Source organism: Phycodurus eques, chromosome 15, assembly GCF_024500275.1.
Source record: "Phycodurus eques isolate BA_2022a chromosome 15, UOR_Pequ_1.1, whole genome shotgun sequence".
In the NCBI taxonomy this organism is placed as follows: Eukaryota; Metazoa; Chordata; class Actinopteri; order Syngnathiformes; family Syngnathidae; genus Phycodurus; species Phycodurus eques.
This window is the reverse complement of record NC_084539.1, coordinates 20,468,125-20,489,837: the sequence shown is the minus strand read 5'-3', so window position 1 is coordinate 20,489,837 and position 21,713 is coordinate 20,468,125. Positions and strand designations below refer to the sequence as shown.

At 41.0% G+C, this 21,713-nt stretch overlaps 2 protein-coding genes across 4 annotated transcripts; both read left to right on the top strand.

Moving 5' to 3' along the window:
* Positions 1-141: 141 nt before the first annotated feature.
* dtwd2 (DTW domain containing 2) lies at positions 142-5,206 on the top strand. 2 transcript variants are annotated; one of them, XM_061698505.1, is made up of 7 exons: positions 142-547; positions 777-867; positions 1,749-1,843; positions 3,140-3,338; positions 4,278-4,406; positions 4,514-4,595; positions 4,712-4,893. In XM_061698505.1, the coding sequence occupies exons 1-7, from the start codon at positions 378-380 to the stop codon at positions 4,810-4,812; spliced, it is 867 nt and encodes a 288-aa protein (XP_061554489.1). In that variant the 5' UTR covers positions 142-377; the 3' UTR covers positions 4,813-4,893. The 2 variants fall into 2 exon arrangements, with proteins under 2 accessions (XP_061554489.1, XP_061554490.1); XM_061698506.1 differs by lacking the exon at positions 4,514-4,595 and having other exon boundaries at positions 4,712-5,206.
* A 1,420-nt stretch (positions 5,207-6,626) lies between these two features.
* On the top strand, positions 6,627-21,548 carry LOC133413565 (cytotoxic granule associated RNA binding protein TIA1-like). 2 transcript variants are annotated; one of them, XM_061698092.1, is made up of 11 exons: positions 6,627-6,864; positions 9,627-9,723; positions 11,879-11,977; positions 12,662-12,716; positions 13,345-13,432; positions 14,386-14,461; positions 14,557-14,662; positions 15,823-15,921; positions 17,330-17,414; positions 18,858-19,142; positions 20,464-21,548. In XM_061698092.1, the coding sequence occupies exons 1-11, from the start codon at positions 6,839-6,841 to the stop codon at positions 20,603-20,605; spliced, it is 1,158 nt and encodes a 385-aa protein (XP_061554076.1). In that variant the 5' UTR covers positions 6,627-6,838; the 3' UTR covers positions 20,606-21,548. The 2 variants fall into 2 exon arrangements, with proteins under 2 accessions (XP_061554076.1, XP_061554077.1); XM_061698093.1 differs by lacking the exon at positions 20,464-21,548 and having other exon boundaries at positions 6,628-6,864; positions 17,330-17,441; positions 18,858-18,944.
* The last annotated feature ends 165 nt before the right edge of the window (positions 21,549-21,713 follow it).

Sequence of the window (21,713 nt, the reverse complement as noted above, 5' to 3'; positions counted from 1 at the left end):
TATCATGAAATAGGATTTTTTTTTTTTTTTTTTCAAAATTCAAACTCAAACTTTTGGGTTGATGAGAAACATTAATATTCAAAATCTTTGCAAAACAACGATGTGGGTGGCCCGACGAGTGGGTTTAACTTGGACCCGGAAATGACCCCTTGAGACAGATAGATTAATCTCATGATGGAAATTCGTAAATAAAATTAGTTCTGCTGTAATAAGTATCTTATCGTGACATTAAATCATATTATACCAATAAGTGTGCTTATGTATTAAATAAATTCAAATACAGGGAGTGGAGGTGGCTCCCTCGGCGAAGGCTGTTAAGTAGCTGTCGATCACCTCGCTTGTTTGTAGCCTCTTGAGCTAAAAGCTAGCTCCTAGCAATGGAACATGTCTCCTCCAGCCCGCCGCGTTGCTTCTCGGCCTCCCCCGTGAAAGACGACGACTCCCCGGACACTTCCAGCGACGACGACCGCTTGGACGACGCGTTCGGCGACCTGGCGGCGCTGCCGGTCGAGGTTAGCGAGCGAAGACCGACGTGTTCACGGTGCCGGTGAGCAGATTTATGATGACACTGACCGAAGCTAAGCTAATGCTAAGCGAACGGAGCCCAGCCAGTCCCCCCAGCCCGGGAAAGCAAAGCCGCCATTGGCCTGTTTTTTTATTTTATTTTTTTATTTTCAATGTTCGCCATTCAACCATGTGTTTGCTCTGGTAGTGAAACTAAAGAGAAGAAGAAGTGGCGGCTGGTTAAATGATGTTTCCTCCTCCCCATCATGTAGTCGCCCACAGAAGGTGTGTCTGTGTCCCTTTCTACCCCCACAACCCCTGGACGTGTCCACATGTCTCTACATCGTACAGCACCCAGCAGAGGTGAGCCCTTTTCCCCATTATATCAGTTGTAGGCGATAGGTTCTTTGCTGGTCTAAACACTGTCAGAAGCATTTTCCGACATGTACAACCTAAATATTTGTTCCATGAAATTGTGTGTTAAGTATTGCCAACAGGCTATTATCGTAACTTCGTAGTGTTTCTCTTGGGTGCACTGCATCCAGTTGTGTATGTGGATGCTTGATTTTTTTAATTTTTTGTCCAGTCAGATTTCACCCCTTTGTGTTGCCATGTCAGTCTTATCTGCCCAAGACCTTCAGAATCAGCAGCGCTCGGAGATGCAATTTAACCCCACCGCACTCTGTCATCGGAGCCAAAACCACCTGAACTGTCGTGCGCATTACGCAGAGTTCGGCTACTAGTTTTGCTTCGATTCGAAATGTGAATCGCAGGAGAATGGTGCAACCATTTTGCAGATGTAACACCCCATCAAAAATGTCCTATCACATGAGCTTTCGCAACCAAATTCCGTTACCAGGTACGATGCGATCCAGCCGGCGCCAGCCAAGCTGTACCAACAGTATATGTACACAGGGTACACACTACCGGACAAGTTTTAGAAAACCCACATTTTTCAAGTTTTCTTGATTTGAAAATAAAGGACTTAAGATAGCATGAAATTGTACAAACCAAGATAAGTAGTGAATTACCAGAGTAAAAAAAACGGGTAAGGTTAAACCCACCACCCCTAGTCGACAATTGGTTTTCGGGATGAACTTTTTCGATCAGCACCGACACCCCCACCCCACAAATTCTTCTCAAGTTGTTCCACCGTCCCTGGTTCTCAACATGAAATTTGTTTGTGACGTAAGTATTATTGTATCGAAGCATACTGTTGTTACATGTGTGTGCCTTGCTTTCAGGAGAGCAGAGTTCTTCGCACGGTGCCTCTTCTCGCCGCATGTTTGCCACCGGGAAAGTGCAACGTCATTGTCGGGAGACGCTTTAACGAAGCCAAGTAAGCGGCGCTCACCTGACCTTGTTAGTAGCCACTTTCACACAGAGCTCCTGCAAAAATTGGGGCATTAGATCCAGAACGGTAGATCCAGCATTTAATCGCTTGTGCTTTTGAGAAAGAACTCAGAAATGGGACAAATTTGGACATTTTCATTAAGGGGTGTACTCGCTTTTGTTGCAAGCGGTTTAAACAATAATGGCTGTGTTGCGACATTTTGAAGGGACAATAAATAATTACTCCTAAAATTAGTTCATTGAACTATATTTATGAACTTATCCAGTTAAATATTTAGGTAATTTTTATATATATATAATTTTTTTTGTATATATATATTTTAGTCCCGGGAGGCACATGTCATGGAAACAATGAGTCCCTGCAACTTTTCATCACATAATACAGATCCAGTAATCCTCAGCTATGTCAGGGTTCACGGTCCTGCTACATTGCAGAGTTTTATTACAGTTGTTTTTGTTGTTGTTGCTCTCGCTCAATAGATTAAATACGTTTAAGCCTGTCACGATGGCACATTTTATAGGACGACTTTCAAAAAGCACGCCCGTCTGCACACAAACGCACGGGGACGAACGGAGACACGCATACTCTCAGTCAGAGGGAGATTCTTCAGTATCTCTGGCTTAGAGACCGCGATGGGTTTCATGTGTCTTGCTTTCAAGTCGAGTTTTAGGTTTTTTGGCTGGGGTTACAGGTACACCCTCTGTTTTTTTTCGTTTTTTTTTTTTGTAGCGCCATTCAGAAATCAGTGTGCATATGTGACCAATTTAGTCGTACTCTAGAGCCCTGTCTCGTTAAAAAAAATAAAAAAAGCATACATTCAGCCATAGCTCTGAGTCCTGAGACGCAGATTGATCTTACTTTATGCATCCCTGCTAAATTTTGTGCATCTCAGACACAAGGACGTACATCAAAGGAGATCCCTGCATTTAACTTATTTTTTTTTTTTTAAATAATTTGTTAGTTAATGCTGAATTTAAAAAAACATGCACATTTTAACTTTATTTATTTATTTATTCATTCATTCATTCATTGTCTTATTCACAAATGACCGACCTTTCTGTACATTTTAACGGTCAAATGTGGCCCTTGAGCATATACTTTATATTTGCCCACCCCTGAAGTGCACGGTGAAGACTCACGTTGTGGAAATTTCCACCCTGGTTTTTAGTTTGATTAAAAATGCCGTCTTTTAAAGGCAGTCGGAAAAGGGGTTGCTATATTATTCCTCCTTTTATATAGACACCGTAGTTTCAGATTCATTTTTTTATCTCTGTCTCTCAGGAACCCGGAGCTGGCCGAAGTGTGCCGGGACAGCCGGACTCTGATCCTTTACCCGGGCCCCAACTCCCAGAACCTGGAGGAGTTAGCGCAGCGCCCAGGAGTGGACGCTGTGACGCATAACATCATCCTCATCGATGGCACTTGGAGCCAGGCCAAAAACATTTTCCTCAAAAACAGCATACTGCATCTCCCCAAGCAGGTACATGGAGTGAATACAATGACAGTTTGGCTGTGTTCCGAATCACTCCCTATCCCCTATATAGTACCCAATATAGTGAGTTTGCTATTTTATTTGTGCTGTTTGAATGTGTAGTGAGAATAGATTGTCTCCTATATAGTGCTCTCTACGTATCCCACAATGCATCTTGAAAAGTAGTGAACAACTGAGGTAGGAGTTTATTTTCGTTCCGTGACCTGATGACCTCATAACACTTTATCTCAAATCATCTTTACCCATTGAAAATAATTGAAATTCCATTACGCCGTTCCAGCCTACCATAAAAGCCAACAAATGTTTTTAACCTTTTTTGAATAAGAAAGTGGCACTCTATATTATTGTACTTTATAAAAACATACAATCATGACATCATTGAATATAATGTGAAGAATTAAACGGTTTTTGCCACACAATTGTTATATTGTCTGTCAACACATGTTGTGTCACCATTTGTGCTCAAATATCCGTTGCTTAGAGGGTTGTAACACACCCGTGCTATTTGTTATCGGGTCCATGGTATTTTGCATTGTTTGTTAGCATTAAACTAAATGCACTTTCCTAAGGCAAAGCTATGCGGTTGTTTTCAATACACAATATGTAATTCTCTTTGTTTTATGTTTAGTTTGACAATAAACTTCAAATGGGAGTGGCAAAAAACAGCCTCAAGCCTCTTTTTCTAAGATTTGTTCACTCACTGCCAAACTGCTGCTTGTTGTGTAGTGAGCTGAGCGTGGAACTGTAAATTCAGACTTGCCTGTATGCTATAAAACCCATAAAAGCAAATGCTTAAAAATCTGCGGAGATGCAAACGATGATCCGAGACGTAGCGGGGCAACGCTGTCGGGATTAGGGAGCAGGGAACGAGTGAACGATTCCAAACACAACCTTTGCTTGTCATCACTACCAGTTTGTGTCCATCAGGTGCAGCTAAACCGAAGTCTGTTGAGCCAGTACGTGATCCGCACGCAGCCGTCCAACATCTGCCTGTCCACGCTGGAGTGCGCCGCCGTCGCTCTGTCCATCCTGGAGTGCAATGACATCTTCCAAGAGGTACATAGCAAATAGGGCTTGCCTCTTGATTTGATAGAAGGATTTCATTGTAGCGGCTTCTTCCCGCTTTTGGGCACTGCTTCCACTAACAACATGGCTGCAAACAGAGAGGAGCTGGTTTACGAAAGCACAGTCACTGTTGCCAACCTAGCGACTTTTCCGACCACTCTAAGCGACTGTTTCCAAAAAGTGAGGAGTGAATATAATACCCGCTAAGAAACATACATGTCTGACCTCAAGTACCCCACATTTTACACCCTTATTTATTCAAGCCCTAATGACAAATAATCCATTTTGAATTCAAGGTGCTGCTGAGGCCACTGAAGGCCCTGTGTTCCTTCCAGCTGGAGCACGGCGCTCAGGTACACCACAGCAAGGAGCACCTGCTGAAGAACGGCATGTATGACAAAACCATGCCCAAGAACAAGCGCAAGATCAAGAGGCTGGAGAAGCTCGTGACCGACCGCAACTCCCTACTGAGATGATCGCGTACGAACCAGCGTTGTCGGGCTAACAGACACTTTTTTTGGTGGGGGGGTTCATTTTTGAAGGGACGGTGTTTTTTTTCCTCTAGGATTTTTTTATTTTTTATTTGATGCTGATTTATTTATGGAAATAAATCAATGTTTTAATAGCCCTTTTAAACATTCTTGCTTGTATTTTGTACAACATACTGGGTGTCTCCATGGGGTTTAAACTAAAAGTGCAAGGCTGTCAGGCTTTAAGCTGTCATTTGCTGTAAAATGTTTATTGCGACTCCCAGTTGGAGTTTACTGTCAAACAAAACATTAAAAAAAAGGATTAAGTTTTGAATTCAAAACACATCACTTGACTGTCTGCAATTTCAATGGTCATACACAATGCAAAACTCTATAGGCTGACGAACAGCATCGCCAGTTGCGGCGTTATATCCCCTTTAAGCAATGAATATTTGATAACAAATGGTGAAGTAACACATGTAGACAGACTATTGAACAATACTCACAGGTAAATATTTTTTTGTCCTTTGCAAAAAAAACTAATATTACTGCGTCTTACAAAGTCAGTTGTGAAACTCTTTTGTGTTTCTGTGTATTATAATGGCCAAGGCGCACACACCCAAAAGGAGCACAATGTGTTGGAACAGATGAAGACCGTAGTGTCTTCACCCGTCGTTTTGATGACCACTGAAAGAGGGGTACAACCACATACACACAAAAAAAGTGATTCATATTTTGCCCTAATAATTTAATAAGTGACAATGCTCTTGGATACAAGTTTTGTGACAAATGTCATGTTTATTTTGTAAAAATATTATTTTATTGCGTTTGCAGAGGTGTGCCGCTAAACTACCAGAAAACAAAATCTGGAGCGTGACAGGTGAGGGTGGCATATTGTCACCAAATTTGATGTCGCTATGCAATGCAACGCAATTGACCTATTTCCAAAATATACCATATGTCAGAGACAATTTCCACAGAGACCTCATAATGTATATATTTCATGTTAATCTGACATTATCATCATGACCAGTTAGTGAACTATAAAGGAAATACGATCAGATTATTAACATCAGGTTTTTTTGTGTTTAATTTTTTTTTTTCTTACCAAGGCCATCAGAACGAGGCCAGGCAGGCGTTTGAAAAAAAAATATAATTTCTGAGACAAAATAAATTCTCTCTTTGTAATGGTGGTAGATTTTGATATTTGATTAATATAAGGTTTACCTCCCACAGGCCTCTTTTTTTTTTTTTTTTTTTTTTCTTCGGGAAACGATACATCTGCACGGCTTGTCCGAGAGGAGTGGAACATCATACAGCCGCACAACAAACCATTTTGCCACAAATCGCCAAAAATCCACTTCAAAAGGCCAAGAACTGTCCGACACTGACACAAGGCAATACCGGGATTAGAAACAACATGGCGCCCGTAAACCACGTGATGTGGATTTAACCAATGCGCAGCAGTACGAGGACTTCAAACAGTGTCCAGATTTAGTTTTCTACGGTTTTGGAGCCTTGTGTGGGTATTGATTGACAGTCAGGGCTGGCTCGAACTACAAAATACACATAGTGAGGCATTTAGAAAAATGTTGCCCTGATAAATTTGATGAGAAAGTGATAATGTGATTTTTTTGGTATCTCCAGCGACAAATTTGATGACTACTTTGTTTGTTTATTCTTGTATTTTTTATTTTAAAGCCGTAGTGTCGCGCATGCGCCTTTCTCGTCAGCACAGGGCCTCGCGCTGCGCCATCTTTGTCGGCTGCCCCATTGTTCGCTCCGGAGCTTCTTCCCCCCACCCCCGTCAGTCTCGGCGGCATTATCGTCTTCGTACTGCGCCACAAAAACACAAGCGGACACGGTGTCACCGGCAGCTGCCCGCGACAGTCGTGGACTTGCCCCCCGCCCCGCGTTTGCGACTCGGTGTTGGCCAGCAAAGTTTGAAACAGGATGGACGATGAGCAGCCCAAAACCCTGTGAGTGTGCTTCGCTTGTCTTGTTAGCTTAGCTCACTTGTGTTGCTCACGTAACATGGAGCTAACGTGCTAATGCACCCATCAACCGGGGACTCAAACCGGATACAAAATGCACAATAAACCGGTAAAACGTCGTTTTTATTTTGTTTTTTTGTTTTTACCACTTGATGTGATGGAGAGAAAATACACGTTTTTACGAAGAGTGTGTACATTTTGGTGTGCTAACAAGCTAATTTCACAAAGCGAGCAATTAAAAATCGAGCATTTGGGGCCTTTTATGTTTCGTTTTATGTCCACGTCGCTTTGTTGTTCTAACGCTGTTAGATTCATTTACATAACAGGCGGCTAAACGATGCTCACGATGAAAACCGGTTGGTTGTCTGCACTGTTATTTCCTGGTTTAAGATTAGCTCGGTGCTATTTTAAAAGCTTGCAGCTCGAGGTAAATTCAGGTCAAATTAGAAGCATGAAGTGCTGTACATTAAAGCCTCGCTATTCGCGGGGAATAGGGACCCAAGGCCCTCCGCGAATTGGAAAATTTGACGAATAATAAACTCCCCCCGTTTATGCCTGTATTAATGTGTTGAACAATGATTCCAAAACACTTGACTATCATTACATACTCGTTGTGTAACATCACTCTTAAAGATAATTACAAATAATCTTTTCCCTGCTTCACAACTTGTGAAATACCAATCACTCTAATTACCTCATTTTTGCCGGCAGTTGTCAAAATGGTATAACAGGCACTTTAGCTCATTTTCACTCATCTTTAAATAATATTTTGTACTGTCACAATTAAAGCACTGAAACTACAGAGAGTAGACACTCTTCGTTCACCAGAGAAAAGTTTGTTTCTAGCTTTTTATGCTCTTCAGTAATCGGCATTTTTGGTATGAAAATAAACATATCAAGCAGAACAGTGACTTTGATGCTAATAGTTTTGTCTTTTGTGACACCTCAAACCATAAAACAACAAAAGCAAGACTGAAAGTTTGTTTCAAGCATTTTCAGTTCTTTAGTAATCAGCAGTAGTACATGAGTTGGTTTCACAGAGTAAAAATTTTTTTGTGTGAAAAGAAACAACAACAAAGTCAAGACTGAGAAACGGCTGTTGATGGCAAAATTATTTATGGATATACAATTAAAACGTACTTGTAACGCTGAGTCACTGCATTGCTCAATTTGAACATCAGTGGCTTTTTTCAACGGCCCTCCTCATTCACACAATGGAAACACACTGTCTACTACCAACCGTGACACACTCTGTTTTTAACATACTCTGTTTGAATTGCCTGAACTTGTTTGACTTCCAATGTGTTAGCATTTTTCTCCCTCGAGATCGATGTGATAAGCCAAGATTCACCCCCAATCTATTGCTTCAAGTCAAACGCAAATCCAAAGCAATGCAACGCTGCCATCTATTGCGGTCTGTTGTCATTGCAGTTGTGTTGAAGCTTGGATTTCACACACAAGCTGGGCAAGACCCTCTTCCACGCCTACCTGTTGAAAAATGTACTTTACTAATACTTTCACCGATGGCAGTAAATGGTTGGATTCTAGTTAATGAAAATAAATGTCCATGGCAGTGATTGAGTTGTAAATAATAATAATTAAAATCTAATTTTAAAGTTCTTTTCTTAAAAGAACTTTATATATTAGCCATTTTATGGATGCTACGCTACTTAACATTCGGACATACAAACCAAATCTTGCAACTTAAAATTTTGTTTGCAATGCAGTGAACCCCTGTTCTTTTGTGCAAGATACTTTCCAAATAAATTATTAAAAATACAACTCAGCATTATGCTGAATTAAGTTGTTACAATTAGTGGAAGCCCTGTGCTTGTTTCTCCTCAATGATGCAAACTTTTTCCGAATTTTTTTTTTATTTATTTATTTTTTTTTTTAATTTTTTTTTTTTTTTCCCTCCCCAAAGCTCGTCTTTTATTTCCAGGTGCTTGGGCTCTACATGTCGAAGCAGTTTTGGTGGCTTGATTGTTTACCCCATTTGCCAGCCTGTCGCCGCTTATTATACAGAGCGGGTTTGGTGCGTGCAAGTAAACCAGCAATAAACCCGTACTTTCAGTAGGAGTAGGACTGTCGTGATTGACTATTACATACAGGTTTCTTTTCTTTGAACCTTTCAGCTCTTCTATCTCATTATTTGGCCACTTCTCTTTATTTCATGTTCTCCAAAAATGTAATCATTTTTGCAAACTTGTGGGCTTACCATTTTCCCGTATCGTCGGACCGAGATGAGCGTTTTGATAATGGCACGGGTGAATGCAGCTGATTTTCCAAATACTTGTTTCAGACTCTGACCATCGGTAAAATATTGTAGGCAGCGTCATATCAGGACCTTTGGGGATTGATCAAGCACCTCTTTATTGAGATGATGAATGGATACTGTAAGCCATACCCACGCCCCCCAAAAAAATTGGACTAGTTGTTCATTGAACGGTCTGCCTTCTGCCTCCACACAAACCTTCCTCGCTCCCTTTTGCGATCCCCCCCGATCGCTCATACAATCACATTTCGACACCTTCAATGCCTCGCAGACAGTTGGAACATATAGAACTTTTAACACCAATTTACAAAACACAACTGCAGGGTTTCTAAAATATTTTTTGTTCAGTCTCTCTGCTCTCTGTTTGGGGACCCCTGGCCTACGCGACACCTCTATCAATTAATAATAATGAATAATAATAAAAAAAGCAATGTTTCTCTCTAACTCTCCCATCTCTGGTTTGCTTGTGCAGGTATGTGGGGAACCTGTCGCGAGATGTGACAGAAGCCCTTGTACTGGAGCTGTTTGGCCAGATCGGACCTTGCAAGAGCTGTAAAATGATCGTAGATGTGAGTTCAGTGAATCACCTGTGTAATTTTTCTCTCAAGTAGCCATTTCAGTTCATGAAATCTAGTACTGGAGATCAAATTGTGGACCGCTTTCAGTGCTATGTAACTGTTGGTTCAGATGGAAAAAAAGACTATTTCTTCAAATAGTGACTAATTGACACCGTGCTCCAATTTATCGCGAGGGTGCGTTGTCGACTTGAATAAACACTGCACCTCAAACGGACTCCTGTTTTTTCCCCCTCTCAGGAATGATTGTCCCCTTTTCCCTGCCTGTAACAGACTTGGTTCTGTATATATGGTACTGACAAGCAATAGCTGCTAATCGATGCCTGGTATCCCCTTGCAGTTGAGTAATTTGGGCTTCCGACTACTATACGATATTTTACAGCAGCGATTTACAACCACGCCATGAGAGATACTCAGGTGTGCTGTGGGAAATTATACATTTTTGCTTAATTGGTCTGAAAATCATGTATTTATGACAAATAATGAAGCTTTGTTCATCTGTCTATGGCAGTGACGTATAGTGACAGGCAGAACAATTAAATGCTGTTCTGCTAGATGGCAGGAGGTACAATTACCCTGTGTATCCACTTGTTACTATTCATACACTAAACAGACTCAAATTTGACAGTCTTGACTAAATTTAGACAAGGTCGTCATTATTACGTTATGCATTTTGTTTGTGACAATTTTGTTTGGCGGTGTCCCGTGAGTTTTTTCTCCTGTAAAGAAGTTGCCTTTGGGATAAAGGTTAGGAAATTGCTTTACAATACGATATAGCATTACGTGTTTTAAAGCAGACCGTTTTGCTGTTAGTAATTTAGGATTGAAAATAGGGCTGAAACGATTCATCTAATAACTTGAAAAGGTCGAAGCAAAATCTTTGCCTCGCAGCTTCGCAGGGATCATTATTCCACATTGACTAATGTTACTGCAGTTGCACGCTCCTGCGTGTAAAAATAAGTTGCGGAAATGGCGGTAGGCCAGGAGGAAAGAGTTCGTAAAAAGCAAGAGAATTTCCAAAGTCTCGCATCACGTCACACATAATTGATGGATATTAGTAGACTTTACACCGATTTTATCGGTATTGACCGATAATTAGCATTATATGCTGATCGGCTTTAATGTCATAATTCGCCCTCATTGATCGTCTGCGCAAAAGACATTTACTCCGCGTCGCCATTGTGCACAGTATACTTGAATCCAAAAGCTAGTTTATTTTTAGCCTTGTCGTGTGTCTTTTGGCGTAATCCCGTAAATATCTGACAGCCAATAGTTATTAAAAAAAAAAAACATGTCAGCGGTGTGGAACAGACAACATGTCTAAGACAGACAACACGTAATGCCCGGATCAGACTATAAGACAAATTTGCTCAGACTACTACAATAAAATCTTGTATTCCGATACCACCACATCCCGTTTTTACGACCATTGGGCTTTATCTTGTCAACTCAAATGCGACCGGATAAACTCGTTACCGTGGGGACCACAACAAGAGTGGATCGCGCCGACTATATTATGAGGACAAAATGGGGGGGAAACGTGTGTTGGTGGTCACCGATGCGCAGGACAGGAGAGGACGTTCGTTTAAGGCTTATGTTCACATACTTTTAATACGATACGGCTCGCAAGCAGGCAACAAAACATTATGTAGCCTAGCAAGCTGCTGCTAGCACTGACGGTTGTACCGGCATTCTGTCGAATCCTGTATATACAGTAAATGAACAGGTCATTTAAATAGACGCATTCCTCCATCTTGTGATCGTTTATCGTTTTTTTAAACTCGCTGATGGGTGATTGGCCCCAAAAATCCTGATCGTGTAAACCCTAGATCTTATTGACTATACATCGCTAGTTAGAACACTGTAATTCTCCCAAAAGCGGTCAATGATAGAGACAGCAGTCGACGCTCTTTCAATTGCTTTATTGAACAAACTGTAAGAAAACAAACGCGAGCAACAACAAAATAAGTACCGATGGCCACAACTAGATACATTATCTGTATAATCTTTACTAAATTAGTCAAAAGTCACCGATGGTACCGTAAAATGTAAGGATGGGCCGTTCTGCATCCATCTTGTGGGCTTGAAATTCGACGCCCTCAGTGCCACATTTGTCAATAAATATACATGTGTATCTTTTCCACTCCAGACGGCGGGTCACGATCCCTACTGCTTTGTGGAATTCTATGAGCATAGACACGCCATGGCCACCATTGCGGCCATGAACGGTCGGAAAATTCTTGGTAAGGTAAGCTATCTTATCTCCTTCGGCGGGGGCCTCTCGGACCGGGCCGGGTGGGCCAACGTTGATGTAACAACCCCCCCCCCCCCTCCAAGGAAACATTTTAAACCTTAAAAGCCCCCCTCCCCCTAGTTTTACTGTACTCTACAAAGGCTAAAGGATGATGATGCTCTTCTACCTCTTTAACTGGTGTGTGTGTGTGTGTGTTCTCTTTCTTTATTTGATATACCACCTTATTACCATTAGACGCCACACTTGCAGCAAGACAAACATTCAGTTGAAAATATTCTATTCCTCAACAGGTATTGAAGGAGCGTTTGAGGAGTATAACAAGTTCGTAAAATTCACTTGTTTGTAAGTCCCTTGTTATTTGGACCTTACTTCCTTCAGTTTTTACTCCAAATTTTTTTGACTGACATTTCTCCTGATTTATGAGGGTGTGACATCTTGATCTCCCATTTTTATATTCTTACTGTGTGTTTAGTTTATGAAAGGGTATGTACAATTACATAAATCAGTAGTGGTATGTAATGATGCAGAACAAAAGCCACATAAAAACAACAACCTTAACATCAGCGAATAGAAGTAAAAGTGGTGTGTGACAAGTGCTCTAATCGGGGGAAAAAGCACCTTCCACCTCTTTGCTAATGTCTCTCATGCTCTTCCTCGCCATATTGTGTCTCTTTACAGGAAGTCAAGGTCAACTGGGCCACCACACCGACCAGCCAAAAGAAGGACACAAGCAGTACGTGCAAATAATAAAACAAAAAAAAATTATTAATTTATTTAGGCATGGTCCTAAATTGTCCGCCCAGTGGGGTCAAAGCTCGGGGGTTTGAACGAGCCGAACTGTTTATACTTGCGGAAGTGAAGCGCCAATGTGTGAAAAGCAGCGACAGACAAAGACGATTGAAGGATTTTCACTCGTGGAGGCAGGAGCACAGCTAATGCTAATCTGTTAATTACAAAAAAAGATCAATGCAGTTCTGTGTGCCTTTTGGCTCTGATATGATAGTGTTTCAGACAGAGTAGTCAGGCGGCAGCTTGAAAGTAGCAGATCTTCACCTTCCTCGCCTTCAAGTCACTGGCGGAGAAACTGTGTGAAGGTGGGATTATGTAAATTAGCCCCATCACAGTCAGGCATTATTTCTAGCGACTCGCTCGCAGACATTTTCAGAAATAAGGTTGGTAGTTTAATTTTATACGTTATAGGTGGGTAGGCACGCGATTGTATTTCAAGTATTTTCAACTTTCAAGTAAATTTTCTGTCATTTGTCCCCCTTTAGGAAAGTTAGTTCAAAGGCCATCCCTCCCTACTTGTTTGCTGTATGTGTGCTTCGTCAATACGCAAATGCTGAAAACGTGTGTTTTAGGTCACTTCCACGTCTTTGTCGGAGATCTAAGTCCTGAGATCACCACAGATGACATCAAGGCGGCTTTCGGTCCCTTTGGGAAAATATCGTAAGTGAATTCAGTAGGCGTTACACGATCAGGATTTTTGGGGCCGATCAGCGAGTTTAAAAAAAACGATAACCGATCACTGATCTGATCACAAGATGGAGGAATGTGTCTATTTAAATGACCTGTTAATTTACTGTATATACCTGTGTACTTAATTGCTCAAAAAAGTATATTTGCAATAACGTAGCTTTGTTCCTCTATTTATGCCAGTGAGGCATACTGACAGACAGAACAAATGAGTGGTATTCTATTAGGTGGCAGGAAGTAAATACAGTAATGAATGTATCCACTTTTTGTGACATTTTTGTTTGTTGGTGTGCTGTGAGATTTTTCAATTGTAAAATATGTTCCTTGGCTCCGTAAAGGTTGGAAATCACTGCTCTAGTCAGATCGTATATTCTAATCAGTCAGGTCAAACCAACATTACAACATGATAGAAATAATAGGTGCTAATTTACTGTAATTAAATGAGTTCACCCACACCGAAACTTTAGAGCAGGATTCGACAGAACGCCGGTACAACCGTCAGTGCTAGCAGTAGCTTGCTAGGCTACATAACGTTTTGTTGCCTGCTTGCGAGCCGTATCGTATTAAAAGTACGTCAACGTACCTCAAGCAAGCCTTAAACGAACGTCCTCTCCTGTCCTGAGCACCGGTGACCACCCACACACGTTTTTCCCCATTTTGTCCTTATAATACAGCGCGATCCACTCTCTGTGTCAAGTCTAGAATTCAGTAATGCGTGTTTGCACCTCTCACTGCTTTGTTAGTTAGTTTCTGTAGCTTAATGCTAACATGTATTGTGGAACGCCATAGACGGGCTAATGGAAATTAGCATACATGGTACGGCCATCATAAACCTTCAAACAACTTCTACTTTAACACACATGGAGCAGAAACTCGTACAAACGGAGCATACAACAATACTTCTGCTTGTGTGTGTTTGTTCGCAGTGATTGCCGGGTGGTGAAGGACATGGCCACCGGGAAGTCCAAAGGCTACGGCTTCGTGTCCTTCTTCAACAAATGGGTGAGCGTTACGTTCTCATCCCGTCATTTCAAACTGCGGACGACTTGTGGAGTCGCCTACTAGACGCAGTTGTTGTTGTCCTTGATGTTGTTCAGGACGCGGAGAACGCCATCCAGCAGATGGGAGGCCAGTGGTTGGGAGGGCGGCAGATCAGGACCAACTGGGCCACACGGAAGCCCACGCCCAAAACCACCAATGAAAGTGAGTTTAGTAAGAACTAGAGAATGCAGTTTCTCTTATTTTTCTTATTCTATACCTCAAAATGTTGAGGTATAGAATAAGAGGTGTAGAAAATTTAAAAATTGGTTAGAAAAATGTGGCGGGAGGAGTTATTTATTTTCATTATTCAACCTTTATTTGTCCAGCTAAGACAGTTGAGAGCAGATTCTCATTTGCAATGCCGACCTGGCTGCAGACACCAGAATAAAACAAAGTAAAGTAAAAACATTGCATCGATTTGGGGTGGAAAATGTGAATTTGTAAAAATAGTTCCCACAATGCACAGAACAGTTTGAAGTTGGAATGATGTGAATCAGTCAAAATGTGGAAGGATTAGATAGAATTATAAAATGTGAGTTTTGAGGGTGTGTGTTGGAATTAATTGAATTGTAAAAAAATGGAAAGATGAGGTAAATATGTAATTTTTCTTAATTTGTAAATGTTCTCTCATGCATCATTAAGTGGCAATTGTTGAAATGTGAAAACGCGCCTAAGAAATCCTGAATGAACTGAGCAATTTAAAGTTGTAATGGATTGGATCGATCAAGAAATGGGGAATGATTAGGAAAATTTGCATTACGTCTGCATAAATGTGGCAATTTTGTTGTGGACATCGTGGAATAATGAACAATATGTGAATTTAGGAAATGGGAAAAGTCGTTCTAAAGCTGTCCTGAATGCAATCCATTGAAGTTTTAAACTGGGAAAGCATACACAACTATGGCACCTTTAAGCCGAAAATAGACGCCCACTCTTGCGATTATATTGATTTTTGTGCATCTGCTCATCATGAACAAAAGTACTGGACTTAAGTGTTTTTATGCATGTTAAAAAAAATGATTTGATTGTCCTTGAATAGTTAATTCAGCTTTACAGATGCCATGTCTGCCAATGATGTCTTGCTAATTGTAACATTTTACCTTGCGTGACCTACAAAAATGTGCCAAATTCAACGTGGTAGCTATGCAAATTTTTAAGCAATCAGATTCCTTTATTTATTAGAACTTTCAAATATTCTCTAAGGATTTATATCTCAAAGAATGACAAAACCGTTATTGCACAGGCAATGTTGTCATTAACATGTTAACATTCTTACCCGTCATACAAGTATAAAAAAGTCAATGCCATGTTGTGTCTGGCAGCGAGCACCACGAAGCAGCTATCCTTCGATGAGGTGGTGAACCAGTCCAGTCCCAGTAACTGCACCGTCTACTGCGGAGGAGTCACGGCAGGCCTCACAGGTAAGGATGTATTATGGATAATTTACTTTTTCATTTTGCAGGGAAAGCAGTGGCTCCATTGCCCAAAATAAAAATGACGATTGTTGCCATATTAAAAGTCTGGATGTTTTTAAAACAAAGAGTGAACATGCTCGGGATAGATTGGTTTGTTAAAATCGATTGCTGTGTTACTTCGTTGCAGAAGGAAGGTCATGAGCCATGGAGGTAAGTCTACGTGCAGATTAATAGCCGCTTAAATACACGGGGTTAAACAATACACATTGTTTTATTTATTGCGTCACTCATGGCTCTTAAGACCTTTGAAGAAGCATTTAAAGATTATTTGCTTTTGTGAACTATTAAAGGTTTTTTATTTACGGTTGTGGGCTTGGCGTGAGTGAACACTTTCATGTGGGTGGCTGGGAGTGTCGTAAATTAGCAAAAATGTTTGCATATTCAATTAGCGATTGAACGTGACTTGGCAGTGGTGTTTTCTTGATGTTCGTGTACAAACACAACAATATAGCAATTTGAAGGAAGCGGAGTTTTGAAAGTCAAGCAAGATAGTGTTTTTTGTTTTTTTTGGGCAGGTGCGAGGATTTTCCCCAACAGCGACGATATGTTTAATTGACTTAATTGTATAGAATTTAATATTTAATAGTTGTTGCAATATTTTCAGTTTTTCCCAAAATACATTAAAATGTCTATGTTCATACATCTCTTTTCTATAGTAAGTTATATGAAAAAAAGTCAAATGAACAACTTATATTAACTTTATTAAATAATAGTTTAATTGCAATTAAATATTTGTAACATTTATTGCATTAATTTAGCATTTTTTGCCAAAATTGGTTAAAATCTGTTAAATCTATCCTTTTTAATGGATTAATTTATTTATTGTAATAATAACATTGAAAAAGTAAAATGAACAATGTTGTTTCATTATTTTATTTTAACTAGATTAGGGCGGCGCGGCGTACGATTGGTTAGCACATCCGTCTCACAGCTCTGAGAACCCGGGTTCAAATCCGGCCTCGCCTGGGTGTCGTTTGCATGTTCTCCCCGTACCAGCGTGGGTTTTCTCTGGGTACTCCACTTTCGTCCCTCATCCAAAAAATGTATTTATGATAGATTATTCGGAGACTCTATATTGTCCGTAGGTGTGAATGTGAGTGTGCCCTGCGATTGGCTGGGGACCAGTCCAGGTTGTACCCCGTGTTTTGCCCAGAGTCATCTGGGCTAGGCTCCATAGTGTGGATAAGGAGCATGGAAAATGGATGGATAAGTAGTACAATTAAAATGATAACGAACTGTTTGGACAAATGTATGTCATAGATAAGTTAATAAGACAACCAGGAACTGTTTTAAATTGAGCAAAATTCATAGTCTCCTTTTGATATTAATACTCAAAACTCTTTTCTCATCACAGAGCAAATCATGAGACAGACCTTTTCGCCTTTTGGACAAATCATGGAAATCCGCGTTTTCCCGGATAAGGGCTACTCATTTGTGAGGTCAGTCTTGAAGCTGTAAAGTGTCTGGTAAGGCTGGGCCAATATTCAATTTTATCCCACTGTTTTCACTAACAACATGGCCGCGCACAGAGGATCTAGTTTACAAAAACTAACTCTGTGTCGATAACTTGGCCAGTCACTACAGTTAATGCCTTTTTTTCCCCCAACCCATCTTGTGTCTTTCTTTGGGTGGTAAATGATTTCAAAGCTTGTTTGGGATCTTTCGACACAAAGCAAATACCAGAAAGGTGAAAATAAACAAAACAAAACCAGTTTTAAATGCAGTGAACCCCCACATTTGCCGTTCGGCAATAGTAAATTTGCATTTTCAGATTTTTTTTCTCACCCATCCTCCATTATTTGCTGGAAATGTCCACTGTGTGCACTTTTTTTTTGCTCAGAACAAAGCAATAAAATTATCACTTAGGTGCATCTGGTGGAATCTCGGGGTTGTTCGGTTTCATTCAGTGTTTTTTGTCTGTGTTTGAGATGTCCTGTTTTGCTGGTGGACCTTGAATGCGTCTGTTAAAACAAAATAAAAGTATGCTTCTGCTTCCTTCCCGATGCAGCTACTCTTAATAGCTTATTCGATTATGTAACATGGGTTAATGATTGTGTACATTCTAGATGCATGGTGTTTGGTGCTTTATAATTCTCTGATTTAAGTGCTTTGTCATCTTGTGGCATCTATACACGATTATAAGCCAATAATTTGTGGGTCTTCACTATTTGGTGCGAATAAGGGGGTTTTAATGTAATGTCATTGTCGCTTGCTTTTTCTGTAAGACAAAGGCCAGAAAATACATATTTTTTGGCTAATTTTTTTTTATTTTAAGGCCATATCGCTCTGTCTTAAGGCCTCTTTATACTCCCGCAGTCGCGCGTCCGACAACGCCCGCATTGCATCACGTGACCAACGAATTGCCCCGCGCAGCTCCTCTGCGTAGCTTGCCGCGCACCCGACGCCACGAAGATCATCTCTTGTGATTGGTCCATTTTAGTCACATGCTGTGATGACGTAGCAGCGTGCCCCTTGGTTCTACGTACTATCTATGTCGCTGCCTTCCCGATGGATTTTGCAGCATAAACGTATCATCTGGTCATCTAGGTCCATTTGTTCTGTCGCGGTCACCATTGTTGTTACTTTGTTACTGAAAGGAAAGTAAAAATGGCTACCGGAAATGGCAAAAAAAATGCAGAGTAAACTCCACCCTGTGGTGTCCTAGCCAATACCAGCCGTAGCGACACCCCCGACCTGGAGGAGAACTGCAGCACACTTTCAAAACAGCGTGCGTGGGTTGCGCTCGAGTATAAAGGCAAACTACGCGTGGGACAGCCGCAGTGACGTCAGCGTGGTCGCCGTCTGTGCTAGTATAAAGAAGCCTTTACTGTCTCATGTTATTTTACCAAAAGTGACACTTTGTCTCAACTTCACGTGCGTAGGTTCAACTCTCACGAGGCGGCCGCCCACGCCATCGTCTCCGTCAACGGCACGTCAGTGGAGGGTTTCGTGGTCAAGTGTTACTGGGGCAAGGAGACCACAGACATGGTCAGCCCCATACAGCAGGTCCAGATGCCTCAGAGCACGGTGAGCTTCGCGGCGCAGCCCTACAGCCAGTGGGGGCAGTGGTACGGCAACACGCAGCAGATCGGCCAGTATGTGCCCAATGGCTGGCAGGTGCCCAGCTACGGCGTCTACGGGCAGAGCTGGGATCAGCAGTGCTATAAGTGAGTGCTTGGGTGTCGCCTTTACTCTCTCAAATCACAACATATTGTTAGCCTACTATTTATTTATTAACGTTTTAATAAATAAGTTTTAGGAAAATGTAGAACAAATTCAACAAACGAGTCCACTTGCCTCGATTCAACCTGTGCTGATTACCATGACTGAGAATCTAAACAAACAAACACAAGGAAAAAACACCCATTTTTAGCAAGCACATTATGGTTATAATATTGTGACAGAAAGTTAAAAATGACTTGGACAGTTATGCTGTTAGGCTAAGGATATGCTTTTATTTTTTTTAGCTCAAGGGTATGCTGGTACCCATTTTTTGTGTCAAAATCATCCATCCATTTTCTGTACCGCTTTATCCTCACAAGGGTCGACTGCTAACCAGTCGGCCGGCGTCTCAAAATCAAATAATTATAAATGACTAAAATATGAATAGGTGTAGCGGTGGGCGACTGGTTAGCACATCTGCCTCACAGCTCTGAGGACCGGGGTTCAAATCCCGGCCCCGCCTGTGTGGAGTTTGCATGTTCTCCCCGTGCCTGTGTGGGTTTTCTGCGGGTACTCCGGTTTCCTCCCACATCCCAAAAACATGCAGGGTAGGTTAATTGAATAATCTAAATTGCCCGTAGGTGTGACTGTGAGTGTGAATGGTTGTTTGTTTAGATGTGCCCTACGATTGGCTGGCGACCAGTTCAGGGTGTACCCCACCTCTCATCCGAAGATGGCTGGGATGGGCTCCGGCACGCCTGTGACCCGAGTGAGGATAAGCGGAATGGAAGATGAATGAATGAATAAAATATGAATTAATTAAAATGCACAAGGATGTTCAGTGGCCATTTATCACCTAATAATAAAATAAAACAAAATACCAAACCCTAATTTAAACTAAAAAGATATCATAAAATGAATATTAAATGTAAAATAAGATTAAGAATATAAATAAACATAAAATAATAAGAAATGACGTATTTTAAATTAATTTAAATCTTAATTATATAAGAATAAAATATATAAATTTGAAATATATTTTCCATTTGAACTACATATAACAAAATACATGAAAATTAAATGTTCTCATATATATTTTAATTTAAAAAAACAACTGAGTCTTAACATTTGAAAATTGGCCATAAAATACATTTATTTAAATACAATTATTTTTAAATTATGATTCGCATTTGAATTAATACATTAATATTTCAGTAGAATATTGTGATTAACAAGGTGTTAAAAATGTTTTTTTTCCAAATGTGATAGTTTGCATATATAATGTTGTGGTAGAAACATGAACACTCTGTTTTTGCTTGTGTGCAGTCCTCTTCCCTCTGGCGCCGGGTGGACCGGCGTGGGCGCCGTGAGCAACGGCGGTATGGTGGAGCCTGGCCAGGGCGTCAACGGCACCATGCTCGCCAACCAGGCTGGCATGGCTGGTACGGCTGGCTTCCACACCCACTGATCTTGCCCTCTGGACGCCACACATTACTTTTTGGTTAGGGACCCCAGTTTGGCATTCTTTTCTTTTTTTCTTCTTTTTTTTTTTTAAATTGGCCCTGTTGGTCAAAAAAAAAAAAAAAAAGCGCACCTCTCATCCTCTATGCCATCACCGGGCAACATGTACATTACAAGTTGAGCACAGCTACAGTTTAGATTAGTGAAAGGCGGTTGTGGTTAAGGTGTTTTTCTGTCGCCAGGTTTTGTTTGCAGAGCCAAAGAGATCTTCATGCAATCCTCCCCCCACCCCCCAAACCCCTCCTCCGATCAGTGTTGTCGCCCCCTCCCCCGTTAGTCCTGGCCTGTTCTCAGGGTGCGGAAGTCATTCTGTGAAATGTAGGAAATCACTGAGGAAGAAGCAAAGAGTACGGGACTGAGCAGCCTGAACGATTTTGTGTGCACGAACTGACACTTTGACACACAAGTCTGGTTCTTATCGCCCCCCCCAGCCACCCCTACGCTCCTCTCAAAACCGAAAGAAGGACTACACTATTCTTAGTTTTGCCATTGTTCTTCTTTCTCAGCTTGTGTAAAGAGCTTTTTGCCTTTCCTTTCATTTCGGGGGACTTTACTGTCTTAAGGAGGGGGGAAAAAATGTTGCAGTGATGCCATGGAACCACGGTTTTGTTTAGAAAGCATCGAGCGGCTGTCAACTTTATTTTTTATCTTTTAAATTGGATTTTCAATGTCTCGCAGGGAATAGAACTGCCACGCTCGTCTTTACTCACCAGGCAGACAAATATTGCACAACTACTTAAAAAAAAAAAAAAAAAAAAAATCACTCAATTTGAAGTGTTTTTGTTTGTTTTGCATTCCTCCTTCTTTTGTAATATCATTTTGGAAGTCTTATTGTAAATAACCGAGCGCTCTGTTCAATTGTATCTGTATAAAGACATGATGTTCATTCAGGAAGTCTGTGTGCGTGAATATGTGAGTGCGTGTGAATGGGAGATGGTGAGTTTGGATTATGTGGCTGTGTAAATACGTGTGACTATTAAGTGTCTAACATGTGAGATTAGAATGTGTGTGAGAATGTCAGAGTGCATGAGTAAATGTTTGAAAGGGAGCGAATA

Coding starts and splice junctions, on each gene's coding strand:
- dtwd2 (XM_061698505.1), top strand. CDS start 378: ATGGAACATGTCTCCTCCAGCCCGCCGCGTTGCTTCTCGGCCTCCCCC. Junction 868..1,748: donor TCGTACAGCACCCAGCAGAG/GTGAGCCCTTTT, acceptor CCTTGCTTTCAG/GAGAGCAGAGTTCTTCGCAC. Junction 1,844..3,139: donor AGACGCTTTAACGAAGCCAA/GTAAGCGGCGCT, acceptor TCTGTCTCTCAG/GAACCCGGAGCTGGCCGAAG.
- LOC133413565 (XM_061698092.1), top strand. CDS start 6,839: ATGGACGATGAGCAGCCCAAAACCCT. Junction 9,724..11,878: donor GCTGTAAAATGATCGTAGAT/GTGAGTTCAGTG, acceptor TTTCCACTCCAG/ACGGCGGGTCACGATCCCTA. Junction 19,143..20,463: donor TGGGATCAGCAGTGCTATAA/GTGAGTGCTTGG, acceptor GCTTGTGTGCAG/TCCTCTTCCCTCTGGCGCCG.